This window comes from Coffea arabica, chromosome 8e (genome assembly GCF_036785885.1).
Source record: "Coffea arabica cultivar ET-39 chromosome 8e, Coffea Arabica ET-39 HiFi, whole genome shotgun sequence".
Lineage (NCBI taxonomy): Eukaryota > Viridiplantae > Streptophyta > Magnoliopsida > Gentianales > Rubiaceae > Coffea > Coffea arabica.
Genome location: NC_092324.1, coordinates 6701467 through 6718155, shown reverse-complemented (window position 1 = coordinate 6718155; position 16689 = coordinate 6701467). Strand labels below are relative to the sequence as shown.

The window sequence follows — 16689 nt, the reverse complement described above, 5'->3', positions numbered from 1 at the left end:
GTTTTTAACTTATAATCACTAACTTATTATTATCACTTCTAATCATATAATATTTTCCGCATCCAAAAGTCACTCTTACCTACCAAATTTGATCCTCACTCCGTACCAAATAATCACACTACGAAAAAACGTGAAAATCCTAATTCGCGGCTAACTTGAAAACGCAAAGAGAAAACCCTTACTTCTATATTCATTTGCACTTATTGTGGAGTGATTGGGTAGTAAGGCTAATATAAAAGAATAATTTCCAAATAAAAGGGTTAATCAACTCAAAATTAACTAATAAAATGCACTTAAAAATACGTAAAATAAACTCTTATCAAATACCCCCACACTTGAATCATTGCTTGTCCTCAAGCAATATAAAATTCTAACCATCAATGATCCAAAAATTGAAAATAAACATATGTAGTATTTCAACTCCATTTCCTTGAATCAAGGTAAATAACCCTTATGTGATCTTTCCATTAAGTTCAAGTACTCATAATATCAAGCAAAGAAGAGCCAAGTATACCATAATTTTACCAATTCAACTCAACTTCTTATTTTTATCCAATTTCGCAAGCAAGCAACTCCTATAGTCAATAAAGATGCTAACTAATCTCATGATCAACTTCTTATTTTTCTTAAAGAGGGATTTAATTTACTTTTTTATATATATATATATATATATATATATATATATATATATATATTTTAAGGATTAAATATTACTTAAGTTGTGAAAAATGCCTTTTGACGCGAAGATCAACATTTTTAGATGCAGATCCCCGGTTACTCAACATTTCACATACTCAAGTTGCTTTGCATACTCTTAATTCAAGTACCTTTTTACGCGAATGTCGACATTTGTAGATGCCAACCCCCGGTTACTCGGTACGAGAATCATTGGAGTAGAATAACCATTTTTTTTTTTTTTTTAACAATATATAATAAAATTCCCTCTAAGAGTAATCATGAGAAGAGTATGACACTTATTAACCATATTAATTTCTTATCTTATAAAATTAGATAAAAAGAAGAATTTTCATCAAATATACAAAATGTAGGCATAATTTTCTCCACTTTACTAGATATACTTTCCTATAGATGTAAAAATTATAATCACATAAAAATCATTTCCAAATTTTATGAGAAAAGAAGTATCAAAACCGCATATATTTATTTCAAAAGGATAAGTGACAAAATTTTATTTATTTATTATAGTTAATAACATATATATGTATAAGGTTTTGGAAAAATTTTGACAGAGTCTCCCCTTAAAAGTGGACTAAATCTCCCTGCCAGCAACCACAAGAAACACCATTTAAGCACAAGAATTATATCAAACACAACTAAAATCACAAGTACCACACATTTCTTCCCCCACACTTAGAATACACATTGTCCTCAATGTGTAGGGAAAGAAAAGAAAAGAAACAAAAGAAAGGAACAAGTGACTCCCCAAGTGAGATGACTGCAGTCCAGTGAAGCCTTGAATCATGAGTCATCGACCGCTCAACCATCCACAGTCAACGATCTACTAGTTACTGCCACAAGTTCCAATATTCAAAATAAGGAATGTAAGTTAACATTTTTCAAACAAAAGATAAAAATAACAAGCAAACAAAAGAAAAGCCAGCCAAAGGGCAGCCTCAATCATCCTCTTCATCGTCATCTTCATCATCATCGATGGGAGGTGGGCGTGTGCCTAAATGATCTTCAATTCGGTCCAGGCGAGTATCCATTCTGGCTAAATGATGGTCGATGTCGTCCAAGCGACCGAAAAGCCGCTGCCAGTTGGTCTGTGGCGGAGGAGGAGGTGGTGCTGCAGTAGATGGTCCAGCTCCATCGCGACCATGTCTAGCCTTTTGTCTCCGCTCCTGAACAGGGCGTGGAATGTCTCCCGTGCCAATACCAAGGCGGCGAAGAGTAGTGATAGTCATCTCAGCACGTGGTGGAACATACTCCCGCCGCATGCCTTCCAAGGGAACTTCAAAACGGGGGAAGATTAAAGTCAGTAGACGAGGAAATGAAAGTTTGAAAGAAGTTGTCTTACGCCTCGCCGTAGACCTAATGTGGCTGATGATGATGTTCGGCAATGAAATTCGAGCATACGGGGAAGTTCGGTTGTGGAACATGTAATCAAGGAAGTAAATATCGCTCTTGCGAACCTCCGTGTGCCCCGTCTTCTTTGGGATGACATTGTGAGCCATCATGTAAATGATAAGCCGATGACGAGGTTCGAATACATTTGCCAATATAGTCTCCTTTCTGGTAGAGCGAAAAGGTTGGTACTCGAGACCAAACCTAGCCATGGCCAATGATGGATCCCACCTCCTATTCGGGGGAACAAACTCCTTCTTCAAGTCTACTGGACGTCCGTCATCCATACACCCCAAAATAGCAGCCAAATCTTGCCGTGACAAGGTGATTCGTCTTCCGCGCACCCAGGACTCAATTATTTCTCCACTATGGCGCGCCTTACTTTCAATGTTGGCGTAAAACTCGCGCACCAGGTCTGGGTAGAAATGGTTTGGAAGGGTGAGAATCGGAGCCCATCCTAGCTGAGCAAAAGCTTCTGAGATGTTGTACATCATCTCAACTGGTGGACTGACGTGCATCTCAAATAAAAACTCCAAATTAGCACGCGCCTCATGCCACTCCTGATTCCTGCGAGTGTTGAACCTAGCACTGTCAAATACCGATCTTCCCGCTCCACGGGAGGTGCCCTCACCAGGTCGACGGTTAATTGGTGGAGGAGAAGGTGAATTCTCCTCTTCAGTCACCTCCATCTCTTCATTAACCTCCCTCTCCTCACTACTAGAGGATGAAAGTACCGCTCTTCTTCCTCTTGGCATAGTACCTAAAAAATATTTCAATTATTCACATGTACTACAACTCATTTTTTTGGCAACAAAAGTTCAGCATTAATCCAAATAACCTCAAATACAATTGCTTAAGTTCTAATCATTCAATGATCGTACAAGACATATTTTCTGCCTAAAGTTGCCCAAAATCACCAAATTACACAAGATATGTATCAATTATAATTCAATTAGTGAAAATAGGAGCAATTATGATTATAACTATTTAGAATTAACAATAATAATATGCTTTTAGCTATAATCATGTTTAGGCAAAAATTAAACTAACTAACTCACCAAATCAACCAAATTACTCACTATACACAATGCACATGCTTAAACATCATCAACTAACCCTTTTTAACCATAATTTAACATCACCAATGGCTCAAAAACATCCTAGTTCCTTTTTCCAATTTTATCTAAATATAGCAATTGTGAATTTTAAAGTACTTGAAAACCAATAAATTGCTACATTTAAACATTTAAACATGCTTAAGCAATCATAATAATCATGAATAAAATAAAAAATAGCCATGAACCTCATCAAATTTTCGAAATTAAAAGATGTCAGATAGCTCAGGATAAAAAATATGAACTTCTAAAATCAAAAGATTTGATGAAGAAACTTACCTCAATCACGTAGAAGGATGTTTGGTGATGCTAAAAATGCAAAAAGCCCTATGAAACAACCTCCAATTGACCTCCAATTGAAGAAATTAGAGTTTAAGAACCCTAACCTTCAATCCCTCAAAAACCTGATTTTAGGTGTTTTTCTTGGATTTTAATCGGTTAAAAAGGTTGTATGAAGCTCAAAAGGTGTTGGGGTGATGATTTCTAGCAAGATTATGGAGTATAAATGAAAATTTGTGAGTTGGGTAGAAGGAAGAGGGAAAAACGCGGCTGGAAAAATTGGAGAAGTGAAGAAGAAAGGCTGAAATCGCGTTTCTGAAGGCTATATTCAGATACGGAAAACGCGAATAAAAACGCGCCTTCAACTCGCGTTTTTGAAGTCGCGTTTCCTGCACAAATCTTGCAGGAATGAAAACGCGACTGTGATGGAAAACGCGACTTTGAGTCGCGTTTCTGAAGTCGCGCTTTTGAGTCTTGATCCAGGCTTGAAAACGCGACTTCCATTAAAACGCGACTTTAGGTCGCGTTTTGAAGGCGCGTTTTCTTTTCTGCAGGCGCAGAATTGAAAACGCGATTCTGAGAAACGCGACTTGGAGTCGCGTTTTCTTGGAAAACGCGTTTTCTGCTTCGATTTTTAGCAGAATTTCAACTTTTAAAAAATTACAAAAGGTACCCCAATGACTCAAAATGCATCATAGATCATTTGTTTGCCAATTTTAATGGCTGGAACAAATGTAAAACATTAAAAACATGCATTTTACCCCTTTATAATGAATCAAAAACACCTTTAACGTAAATCGAGGGGTTGAGTTGCTTGATCAAAGTTTGCCCTTTTCACCTCAAATGGTCATTCTTGCTTCCATTTGCCAACCCTATAACACAAAAACAACAAATTAACTAAAACACTTATTTAAGTCTAAAAATCACAAAAAATTAACACAAATAACATAAACATTGGGTTGCCTCCCAATTAGCGCTTTTGTTTATAGTCGTTGGCTCGACTGAAAGAGTTGAATCACTTTAGAGCATTAGGGAGCGATTTTCTCCCCATGGGTCGAAACTCCCGAGCCAATCCACCATGTGGTGAACCATGCTTTGATCTTCATAGTCCAATTTCCTCAAATGCCAAGGAGGAATATTAGACTTGTCATAGAGAGGCTCAACTTCACCTTGGAGTGGATTTTGCTTGTCTTTTCTGAATTGGCTCAACTTTTCACCATTTTCTTCATGGAATGGCGAATTTATTAAGCCAACTTCCATCCTTATCTTCTCCTCCTTTGTTCCTACACCATGAAAGTTAGTACCAAGGGCATTTATAAATTTAACTTCTTCGGTCCTTTCTTGGTTAACCTTTTCATCATATGGCATATTAGAAACAAGAGCAGTAGGCTCTATACTCCCTTCTTTATTATCCAAATTGAATTCCAATTCCTCACCATTAACCCGTAATATAAGCTTACCTTTTTCTACATCAATTATAGTTCGTGCAGTGGCTAAAAACGGTCGTCCTAGAATAATTGGCATTCTCACATCTTCTTCAATATCTAAGACAACAAAATCCACAGGTATTATAGATTGTCTTACCTTTATGAGCACATTTTCCAAAATACCCGTGGGACGTGTGATTGACCGATCCGCCAATTGCAATGTAATATTGGTAGCTTTTAGCTCTTGAAGTCCCAATCTCCGGGCAACCGATAACGGCATAAGTGACACACTTGCACCTAAATCACATAAAGCATTAGAAAAATGCAATTGACCAATAGTGCAAGGAATAGAAAAGCTTCCCGGATCTTTCAATTTAGGAGGGAGTTTATTCTTAATCAATGCACTACACTCTTCCGTTAATGCTATCATCTCATTATCTACAATTTTCCTCTTCTTTGACATGATGTCTTTCAAGAAACGTGCATAAGAGGGAATCTGTGTTATAGCATCAATGAAAGGAATGTTAATGTGCAATTGTTTAAACATTTTGAAGAACTTTTCAAACTCCCGATCCTGTCCATCTTTCTTCAACCTGTGAGGAAAAGGTATCACATTAGAATTTAATTTGGGATGAAGTGCATCAATATCAATGATAACATGATCATTTTGACTTTCTTGCTCCCCTTCAATTGCTTGCTTCTTGTCTTTTTCACCACCTGAATTTTCAAAATCGAATCACTCAACCGTTTTACCGCTTCTAAGAATGATTGCATTGACATGCTCTCTCGGATTCACTTCGGTTTTACTTGGTAATTCACCAGGGTTTCTATTGTTGATCACATTGGCAATTTGACCAATTTGAACCTCCAAGTTTCTGTACATCCCAGCTAATTGGTCCAACCGCCCCTCAACTCGCTCGAATCTATCCGAAGTCACCTTAGCAAGTTTTTCCACCGCGATCTCCCAACTTGGTTTAGTTTCAGCCTGTGGTTGCCTTGGTTGAAATCCCGGCGGATTGGTTGGCCTTTGTTGATTGCCTTGATCTTTCCATCCAAAGTTTGGATGATTTCTCCACCCCGGATTGTAAGTATTCGAGTAGGGATTATTTGGGGCATTTCGGTTGTAATTATTGACAAATTGTACCTGCTCAGAATCAACACACTCATTAATATCATGTTCACCTCCACAGAAAGAGCAACAAGCTACGTGTGCATTAGATGAACTTGGACCATCTCCACCTTGTCTACTTAGCAATTTCATCACATTATTCATTTGAGCACTCAGCATATTGAGAGTGTCCATTTCTATCATACCTGCGTGACGTCTCGTATTACCTCTTTCATTGGCCCATTGGTAGTTATTTGCTGCCATTTCTTCTATCAAATTATGAGCCTCTTGGGGTGATTTACCCATTAAAGCTCCACCTGCAGCTGCATCAATCATAGTTTTAGTAGAAAAAACTAAACCATTATAGAAGGTTTGTATGATTAACCATTCCGGCAGTCCATGATGTGGACATTTCCGAAGCAAATCTCTAAATCTTTCCCATGCCTCATATAATGATTCACCTTCCAATTGGCTAAAACTAGTGATATCCATTCTAAACTTAGCAGTCTTACCTGGTGGAAAATACTTATTTAAGAATGCTCTTGATAGTTCATCCCATCCAGTGAAAGTATTAGGAGCATGAGAGTGTAGCCAAAGTTTGGCCTTATCTCTCAATGAAAATGGGAATAATCTTAGCCTTATAGCATCATCACTAACTCCATTCATTTTAATTGTATCACAAATTTCCAAGAATGTAGCTAAGTGTGTATTAGGATCTTCTACTGCATTACCTCCAAATTGAGATTGTTGAACCATTTGGATAAGTGATGGTTTAATCTCAAAATTGTTAGCATTTACCGTAGGCCTTACTATGCTTGTTTGAGATCCTTGTGTTCCCGGTAGAGTATAATCTCGTAGAACTCGCCTATTTTGGTCATTTTCCGCCATTTCTTCTTCAAATGGTAGTTCTATCAAAATGTCCTCTATCGGTTGCCAAATCTCTTGTTCCTCTTGCTGTTGTGTGTGCCTCCTTTGTCTACGTAGTGTCCTCTCAATTTCTGGATCGAAAGGTGTAACTTCCCGAGACGCCCGGTGCATACACTACAAACAGAAATAAGAGATATTATGCAATTTCAATTGTCAAAAACTGATTACAATATAAGATTAAATATAATCAGCTCAACTAATAAAAATAAATCTGTCTAAATTAATAGAGTTGATTAGGCTCTAATATTGCCGCTCCCCGGCAACGGCGCCAAAAACTTGACGGGTTTTTACTTTAAGTGCAAGTTTAATTCCGATTTTACACCCGTTGGACTGCAAGTATACAGGTCGCAATTGTAGTACAAGATGTGTATCGGGTCGATCCCACGAGGAGCAATTAAAACAATTATTAGATACTAATTTACTCTATTATTTAGACTCACAATTAATTTGAGCAGAAACTTCAGATTTTAATTCAACTACAAAAATTCTTAAATAGATAAATGCAATATCTCAAGGGGAGTAGAATTCACTAAATATTAAGATCTAAGGATGTAGATTCCACTTATGACACAAAAGATCTAAAATGAATTAATTCAACACTTGTTACTGCTCTTGTTTAACCAAGGATTCATTTCCAGAAATACCAAAATCACATTCTCATGATAATAATGGGTTAAAACAGATTAGTTTGTCCTAATCTCTTGGTAAATACTAAATCTGTTCTTATTCACACATGAAATGCAGATTTCATCCACTTGAACGTATTTCTATTCTCATGAATATACAACTCAAGTTCTACTTGTGTCATTCCATTATTTTTACCATTTCTCAATGAATAAAAATAACTATAAACCTGCTATTGGTGATCAAGCAACAACAAGTAATCCAACATACACAAGTAGATAAGTTAATACAAGACATAACAAGAATGAATAACAATCACTTCATATCATTTGGCCATAAGTTTCATCTACTCCCTAGATAAAGAAAATTAGCTACTCATGAATGATAAAACACTCATAACTTCATTAATGTAAATCATCATGAATTACAAATACAAACAGAGTAAAGAAAGTCTTAGCCAAGATATGGTGAAGCCTTCCAAAAATCTCCTTTGTCTTGAACTTAGATGATTACAAGATGAAATCTCAATTGCCCCTTGCAAGTACCTAGCTAGAGAGAATATGTTTTTCTGTAAGAAGCTAAGCTACGAATGGTTCGCCAGACCTCCCTCAATGTCTCTGCATAAAAACTACTCAAAGGCTTATTTTTCCAAGTCAAATTCCAACTTTTGATTCCCCAAATCTAACTTTGTTATAATTGTCAATAACCAATATTTTTGACTTGAAAATAAGCCACTTTTCTTGCCCTTTTGTCTTCTGAAGCATGTGCACCGAATTCCCTTGCATCTTATAGCTGGAAAGTGGTGTGAACACAAGAGAATTGGCTGAGTCAAATTGCAGAATTTCGGCTATAAAACGCGCCTACACAAAACGCGGCATAACTCGCGTTTTGTATACTCGCGTTTTCACTCTGGCCTTATTTCAACTGCGATTTTCTCATTGATAAAGGCCAAACTAGCTTTTGTGCAAAACACAAAAGTTGTAGCCATTTGTGTTAGCTTTCCAATGCTTCAAGAATCATCCAAATCGGAGCTTTGTAGCCTGAGATATGATCGAAATACTGTCACCTGTTCAAACCTCTGTTTTAACTTCCGACCACAGGGTGCAGCTTCTGTATTCCAACGTTTTGCCCATGAAGATGGCAGAAATGGATTTCGATATCTTCATAAGAATTGTAGGTCTCTTTCTTAGCTTTAAAATGGTATAAAAATCACCTCAATCCGATAAGTGTAGCTCCAGATATGGTCAAAATACTGAAAAGTGTCAAAACTGACTTGTATTGCATTTCCTCACTTGAACGTTTTTCACTTCATTCTTCTTGTTGCCACTTAAATTCATCACCAAATCTCTATTTTTCACCTCAATTGACCTCCTTTGGTGATTGATTCATTATTCCTGCATAAAAATGAAGTTTTTACTATTAAAATCAATAGAAATGCAATATTATCCACTTTTACCAAAAATATATAATTTTACCAAAAACCTCTTTATTTTAATTATAAAACTAAATAATCAACTCAAAATTAACTAATAAAATGCACTTAAAAATACGTAAAATAAACTCTTATCAAATACCCCCACACTTGAATCATTGCTTGTCCTCAAGCAATATAAAATTCTAACCATCAATGATCCAAAAATTGAAAATAAACATATGTAGTATTTCAACTCCATTTCCTTGAATCAAGGTAAATAACCCTTATGTGATCTTTCCATTAAGTTCAAGTACTCATAATATCAAGCAAAGAAGAGCCAAGTATACCATAATTTTACCAATTCAACTCAACTTCTTATTTTTATCCAATTTCGCAAGCAAGCAACTCCTATAGTCAATAAAGATGCTAACTAATCTCATGATCAACTTCTTATTTTTCTTAAAGAGGGATTTAATTTACTTTTTTATATATATATATATATATATATATATATATATATATATATATATTTTAAGGATTAAATATTACTTAAGTTGTGAAAAATGCCTTTTGACGCGAAGATCAACATTTTTAGATGCAGATCCCCGGTTACTCAACATTTCACATACTCAAGTTGCTTTGCATACTCTTAATTCAAGTACCTTTTTACGCGAATGTCGACATTTGTAGATGCCAACCCCCGGTTACTCGGTACGAGAATCATTGGAGTAGAATAACCATTTTTTTTTTTTTTTTAACAATATATAATAAAATTCCCTCTAAGAGTAATCATGAGAAGAGTATGACACTTATTAACCATATTAATTTCTTATCTTATAAAATTAGATAAAAAGAAGAATTTTCATCAAATATACAAAATGTAGGCATAATTTTCTCCACTTTACTAGATATACTTTCCTATAGATGTAAAAATTATAATCACATAAAAATCATTTCCAAATTTTATGAGAAAAGAAGTATCAAAACCGCATATATTTATTTCAAAAGGATAAGTGACAAAATTTTATTTATTTATTATAGTTAATAACATATATATGTATAAGGTTTTGGAAAAATTTTGACAGAGTCTCCCCTTAAAAGTGGACTAAATCTCCCTGCCAGCAACCACAAGAAACACCATTTAAGCACAAGAATTATATCAAACACAACTAAAATCACAAGTACCACACATTTCTTCCCCCACACTTAGAATACACATTGTCCTCAATGTGTAGGGAAAGAAAAGAAAAGAAACAAAAGAAAGGAACAAGTGACTCCCCAAGTGAGATGACTGCAGTCCAGTGAAGCCTTGAATCATGAGTCATCGACCGCTCAACCATCCACAGTCAACGATCTACTAGTTACTGCCACAAGTTCCAATATTCAAAATAAGGAATGTAAGTTAACATTTTTCAAACAAAAGATAAAAATAACAAGCAAACAAAAGAAAAGCCAGCCAAAGGGCAGCCTCAATCATCCTCTTCATCGTCATCTTCATCATCATCGATGGGAGGTGGGCGTGTGCCTAAATGATCTTCAATTCGGTCCAGGCGAGTATCCATTCTGGCTAAATGATGGTCGATGTCGTCCAAGCGACCGAAAAGCCGCTGCCAGTTGGTCTGTGGCGGAGGAGGAGGTGGTGCTGCAGTAGATGGTCCAGCTCCATCGCGACCATGTCTAGCCTTTTGTCTCCGCTCCTGAACAGGGCGTGGAATGTCTCCCGTGCCAATACCAAGGCGGCGAAGAGTAGTGATAGTCATCTCAGCACGTGGTGGAACATACTCCCGCCGCATGCCTTCCAAGGGAACTTCAAAACGGGGGAAGATTAAAGTCAGTAGACGAGGAAATGAAAGTTTGAAAGAAGTTGTCTTACGCCTCGCCGTAGACCTAATGTGGCTGATGATGATGTTCGGCAATGAAATTCGAGCATACGGGGAAGTTCGGTTGTGGAACATGTAATCAAGGAAGTAAATATCGCTCTTGCGAACCTCCGTGTGCCCCGTCTTCTTTGGGATGACATTGTGAGCCATCATGTAAATGATAAGCCGATGACGAGGTTCGAATACATTTGCCAATATAGTCTCCTTTCTGGTAGAGCGAAAAGGTTGGTACTCGAGACCAAACCTAGCCATGGCCAATGATGGATCCCACCTCCTATTCGGGGGAACAAACTCCTTCTTCAAGTCTACTGGACGTCCGTCATCCATACACCCCAAAATAGCAGCCAAATCTTGCCGTGACAAGGTGATTCGTCTTCCGCGCACCCAGGACTCAATTATTTCTCCACTATGGCGCGCCTTACTTTCAATGTTGGCGTAAAACTCGCGCACCAGGTCTGGGTAGAAATGGTTTGGAAGGGTGAGAATCGGAGCCCATCCTAGCTGAGCAAAAGCTTCTGAGATGTTGTACATCATCTCAACTGGTGGACTGACGTGCATCTCAAATAAAAACTCCAAATTAGCACGCGCCTCATGCCACTCCTGATTCCTGCGAGTGTTGAACCTAGCACTGTCAAATACCGATCTTCCCGCTCCACGGGAGGTGCCCTCACCAGGTCGACGGTTAATTGGTGGAGGAGAAGGTGAATTCTCCTCTTCAGTCACCTCCATCTCTTCATTAACCTCCCTCTCCTCACTACTAGAGGATGAAAGTACCGCTCTTCTTCCTCTTGGCATAGTACCTAAAAAATATTTCAATTATTCACATGTACTACAACTCATTTTTTTGGCAACAAAAGTTCAGCATTAATCCAAATAACCTCAAATACAATTGCTTAAGTTCTAATCATTCAATGATCGTACAAGACATATTTTCTGCCTAAAGTTGCCCAAAATCACCAAATTACACAAGATATGTATCAATTATAATTCAATTAGTGAAAATAGGAGCAATTATGATTATAACTATTTAGAATTAACAATAATAATATGCTTTTAGCTATAATCATGTTTAGGCAAAAATTAAACTAACTAACTCACCAAATCAACCAAATTACTCACTATACACAATGCACATGCTTAAACATCATCAACTAACCCTTTTTAACCATAATTTAACATCACCAATGGCTCAAAAACATCCTAGTTCCTTTTTCCAATTTTATCTAAATATAGCAATTGTGAATTTTAAAGTACTTGAAAACCAATAAATTGCTACATTTAAACATTTAAACATGCTTAAGCAATCATAATAATCATGAATAAAATAAAAAATAGCCATGAACCTCATCAAATTTTCGAAATTAAAAGATGTCAGATAGCTCAGGATAAAAAATATGAACTTCTAAAATCAAAAGATTTGATGAAGAAACTTACCTCAATCACGTAGAAGGATGTTTGGTGATGCTAAAAATGCAAAAAGCCCTATGAAACAACCTCCAATTGACCTCCAATTGAAGAAATTAGAGTTTAAGAACCCTAACCTTCAATCCCTCAAAAACCTGATTTTAGGTGTTTTTCTTGGATTTTAATCGGTTAAAAAGGTTGTATGAAGCTCAAAAGGTGTTGGGGTGATGATTTCTAGCAAGATTATGGAGTATAAATGAAAATTTGTGAGTTGGGTAGAAGGAAGAGGGAAAAACGCGGCTGGAAAAATTGGAGAAGTGAAGAAGAAAGGCTGAAATCGCGTTTCTGAAGGCTATATTCAGATACGGAAAACGCGAATAAAAACGCGCCTTCAACTCGCGTTTTTGAAGTCGCGTTTCCTGCACAAATCTTGCAGGAATGAAAACGCGACTGTGATGGAAAACGCGACTTTGAGTCGCGTTTCTGAAGTCGCGCTTTTGAGTCTTGATCCAGGCTTGAAAACGCGACTTCCATTAAAACGCGACTTTAGGTCGCGTTTTGAAGGCGCGTTTTCTTTTCTGCAGGCGCAGAATTGAAAACGCGATTCTGAGAAACGCGACTTGGAGTCGCGTTTTCTTGGAAAACGCGTTTTCTGCTTCGATTTTTAGCAGAATTTCAACTTTTAAAAAATTACAAAAGGTACCCCAATGACTCAAAATGCATCATAGATCATTTGTTTGCCAATTTTAATGGCTGGAACAAATGTAAAACATTAAAAACATGCATTTTACCCCTTTATAATGAATCAAAAACACCTTTAACGTAAATCGAGGGGTTGAGTTGCTTGATCAAAGTTTGCCCTTTTCACCTCAAATGGTCATTCTTGCTTCCATTTGCCAACCCTATAACACAAAAACAACAAATTAACTAAAACACTTATTTAAGTCTAAAAATCACAAAAAATTAACACAAATAACATAAACATTGGGTTGCCTCCCAATTAGCGCTTTTGTTTATAGTCGTTGGCTCGACTGAAAGAGTTGAATCACTTTAGAGCATTAGGGAGCGATTTTCTCCCCATGGGTCGAAACTCCCGAGCCAATCCACCATGTGGTGAACCATGCTTTGATCTTCATAGTCCAATTTCCTCAAATGCCAAGGAGGAATATTAGACTTGTCATAGAGAGGCTCAACTTCACCTTGGAGTGGATTTTGCTTGTCTTTTCTGAATTGGCTCAACTTTTCACCATTTTCTTCATGGAATGGCGAATTTATTAAGCCAACTTCCATCCTTATCTTCTCCTCCTTTGTTCCTACACCATGAAAGTTAGTACCAAGGGCATTTATAAATTTAACTTCTTCGGTCCTTTCTTGGTTAACCTTTTCATCATATGGCATATTAGAAACAAGAGCAGTAGGCTCTATACTCCCTTCTTTATTATCCAAATTGAATTCCAATTCCTCACCATTAACCCGTAATATAAGCTTACCTTTTTCTACATCAATTATAGTTCGTGCAGTGGCTAAAAACGGTCGTCCTAGAATAATTGGCATTCTCACATCTTCTTCAATATCTAAGACAACAAAATCCACAGGTATTATAGATTGTCTTACCTTTATGAGCACATTTTCCAAAATACCCGTGGGACGTGTGATTGACCGATCCGCCAATTGCAATGTAATATTGGTAGCTTTTAGCTCTTGAAGTCCCAATCTCCGGGCAACCGATAACGGCATAAGTGACACACTTGCACCTAAATCACATAAAGCATTAGAAAAATGCAATTGACCAATAGTGCAAGGAATAGAAAAGCTTCCCGGATCTTTCAATTTAGGAGGGAGTTTATTCTTAATCAATGCACTACACTCTTCCGTTAATGCTATCATCTCATTATCTACAATTTTCCTCTTCTTTGACATGATGTCTTTCAAGAAACGTGCATAAGAGGGAATCTGTGTTATAGCATCAATGAAAGGAATGTTAATGTGCAATTGTTTAAACATTTTGAAGAACTTTTCAAACTCCCGATCCTGTCCATCTTTCTTCAACCTGTGAGGAAAAGGTATCACATTAGAATTTAATTTGGGATGAAGTGCATCAATATCAATGATAACATGATCATTTTGACTTTCTTGCTCCCCTTCAATTGCTTGCTTCTTGTCTTTTTCACCACCTGAATTTTCAAAATCGAATCACTCAACCGTTTTACCGCTTCTAAGAATGATTGCATTGACATGCTCTCTCGGATTCACTTCGGTTTTACTTGGTAATTCACCAGGGTTTCTATTGTTGATCACATTGGCAATTTGACCAATTTGAACCTCCAAGTTTCTGTACATCCCAGCTAATTGGTCCAACCGCCCCTCAACTCGCTCGAATCTATCCGAAGTCACCTTAGCAAGTTTTTCCACCGCGATCTCCCAACTTGGTTTAGTTTCAGCCTGTGGTTGCCTTGGTTGAAATCCCGGCGGATTGGTTGGCCTTTGTTGATTGCCTTGATCTTTCCATCCAAAGTTTGGATGATTTCTCCACCCCGGATTGTAAGTATTCGAGTAGGGATTATTTGGGGCATTTCGGTTGTAATTATTGACAAATTGTACCTGCTCAGAATCAACACACTCATTAATATCATGTTCACCTCCACAGAAAGAGCAACAAGCTACGTGTGCATTAGATGAACTTGGACCATCTCCACCTTGTCTACTTAGCAATTTCATCACATTATTCATTTGAGCACTCAGCATATTGAGAGTGTCCATTTCTATCATACCTGCGTGACGTCTCGTATTACCTCTTTCATTGGCCCATTGGTAGTTATTTGCTGCCATTTCTTCTATCAAATTATGAGCCTCTTGGGGTGATTTACCCATTAAAGCTCCACCTGCAGCTGCATCAATCATAGTTTTAGTAGAAAAAACTAAACCATTATAGAAGGTTTGTATGATTAACCATTCCGGCAGTCCATGATGTGGACATTTCCGAAGCAAATCTCTAAATCTTTCCCATGCCTCATATAATGATTCACCTTCCAATTGGCTAAAACTAGTGATATCCATTCTAAACTTAGCAGTCTTACCTGGTGGAAAATACTTATTTAAGAATGCTCTTGATAGTTCATCCCATCCAGTGAAAGTATTAGGAGCATGAGAGTGTAGCCAAAGTTTGGCCTTATCTCTCAATGAAAATGGGAATAATCTTAGCCTTATAGCATCATCACTAACTCCATTCATTTTAATTGTATCACAAATTTCCAAGAATGTAGCTAAGTGTGTATTAGGATCTTCTACTGCATTACCTCCAAATTGAGATTGTTGAACCATTTGGATAAGTGATGGTTTAATCTCAAAATTGTTAGCATTTACCGTAGGCCTTACTATGCTTGTTTGAGATCCTTGTGTTCCCGGTAGAGTATAATCTCGTAGAACTCGCCTATTTTGGTCATTTTCCGCCATTTCTTCTTCAAATGGTAGTTCTATCAAAATGTCCTCTATCGGTTGCCAAATCTCTTGTTCCTCTTGCTGTTGTGTGTGCCTCCTTTGTCTACGTAGTGTCCTCTCAATTTCTGGATCGAAAGGTGTAACTTCCCGAGACGCCCGGTGCATACACTACAAACAGAAATAAGAGATATTATGCAATTTCAATTGTCAAAAACTGATTACAATATAAGATTAAATATAATCAGCTCAACTAATAAAAATAAATCTGTCTAAATTAATAGAGTTGATTAGGCTCTAATATTGCCGCTCCCCGGCAACGGCGCCAAAAACTTGACGGGTTTTTACTTTAAGTGCAAGTTTAATTCCGATTTTACACCCGTTGGACTGCAAGTATACAGGTCGCAATTGTAGTACAAGATGTGTATCGGGTCGATCCCACGAGGAGCAATTAAAACAATTATTAGATACTAATTTACTCTATTATTTAGACTCACAATTAATTTGAGCAGAAACTTCAGATTTTAATTCAACTACAAAAATTCTTAAATAGATAAATGCAATATCTCAAGGGGAGTAGAATTCACTAAATATTAAGATCTAAGGATGTAGATTCCACTTATGACACAAAAGATCTAAAATGAATTAATTCAACACTTGTTACTGCTCTTGTTTAACCAAGGATTCATTTCCAGAAATACCAAAATCACATTCTCATGATAATAATGGGTTAAAACAGATTAGTTTGTCCTAATCTCTTGGTAAATACTAAATCTGTTCTTATTCACACATGAAATGCAGATTTCATCCACTTGAACGTATTTCTATTCTCATGAATATACAACTCAAGTTCTACTTGTGTCATTCCATTATTTTTACCATTTCTCAATGAATAAAAATAACTATAAACCTGCTATTGGTGATCAAGCAACAACAAGTAATCCAACATACACAAGTAGATAAGTTAATACAAGACATAACAAGAATGAAT

General features: G+C 36.9%; 2 protein-coding genes and 2 non-coding genes across 4 annotated transcripts; 2 read left to right on the top strand and 2 right to left on the bottom strand.

Annotated features, from left to right (window-relative positions):
- Positions 1-4499: 4499 nt before the first annotated feature.
- On the bottom strand, positions 4500-6250 carry LOC113720292 (uncharacterized). The gene is made up of 4 exons (XM_072060904.1): positions 6221-6250; positions 5714-6050; positions 4784-5623; positions 4500-4702 (listed from the first exon to the last, which is right to left on the bottom strand). The coding sequence occupies exons 1-4, from the start codon at positions 6248-6250 to the stop codon at positions 4500-4502; spliced, it is 1410 nt and encodes a 469-aa protein (XP_071917005.1).
- Positions 6251-6408: 158 nt separating this feature from the next.
- Positions 6409-6515, top strand: LOC113720294 (small nucleolar RNA R71). Its single transcript, XR_003455262.2, has one exon. It is a non-coding gene; the product is annotated as a small nucleolar RNA R71 (small nucleolar RNA).
- A 6798-nt stretch (positions 6516-13313) lies between these two features.
- Positions 13314-15064, bottom strand: LOC140012630 (uncharacterized). Its single transcript, XM_072060903.1, has 4 exons — positions 15035-15064; positions 14528-14864; positions 13598-14437; positions 13314-13516 (listed from the first exon to the last, which is right to left on the bottom strand). Exons 1-4 carry the CDS (start codon positions 15062-15064, stop codon positions 13314-13316), a joined length of 1410 nt encoding a protein of 469 aa, XP_071917004.1.
- Positions 15065-15222: 158 nt separating this feature from the next.
- On the top strand, positions 15223-15329 carry LOC140013157 (small nucleolar RNA R71). The gene has a single exon (XR_011820226.1). It is a non-coding gene; the product is annotated as a small nucleolar RNA R71 (small nucleolar RNA).
- Positions 15330-16689: the final 1360 nt, after the last annotated feature.

Coding starts and splice junctions, on each gene's coding strand:
- LOC113720292 (XM_072060904.1), bottom strand. CDS start 6,250: ATGAAAGAGGTAATACGAGACGTCACGCAG. Junction 5,624..5,713: donor AAACCCTGGTGAATTACCAA/GTAAAACCGAAG, acceptor TTGAAAATTCAG/GTGGTGAAAAAGACAAGAAG. Junction 4,703..4,783: donor TAAATTTATAAATGCCCTTG/GTACTAACTTTC, acceptor CATTCCATGAAG/AAAATGGTGAAAAGTTGAGC.
- LOC140012630 (XM_072060903.1), bottom strand. CDS start 15,064: ATGAAAGAGGTAATACGAGACGTCACGCAG. Junction 14,438..14,527: donor AAACCCTGGTGAATTACCAA/GTAAAACCGAAG, acceptor TTGAAAATTCAG/GTGGTGAAAAAGACAAGAAG. Junction 13,517..13,597: donor TAAATTTATAAATGCCCTTG/GTACTAACTTTC, acceptor CATTCCATGAAG/AAAATGGTGAAAAGTTGAGC.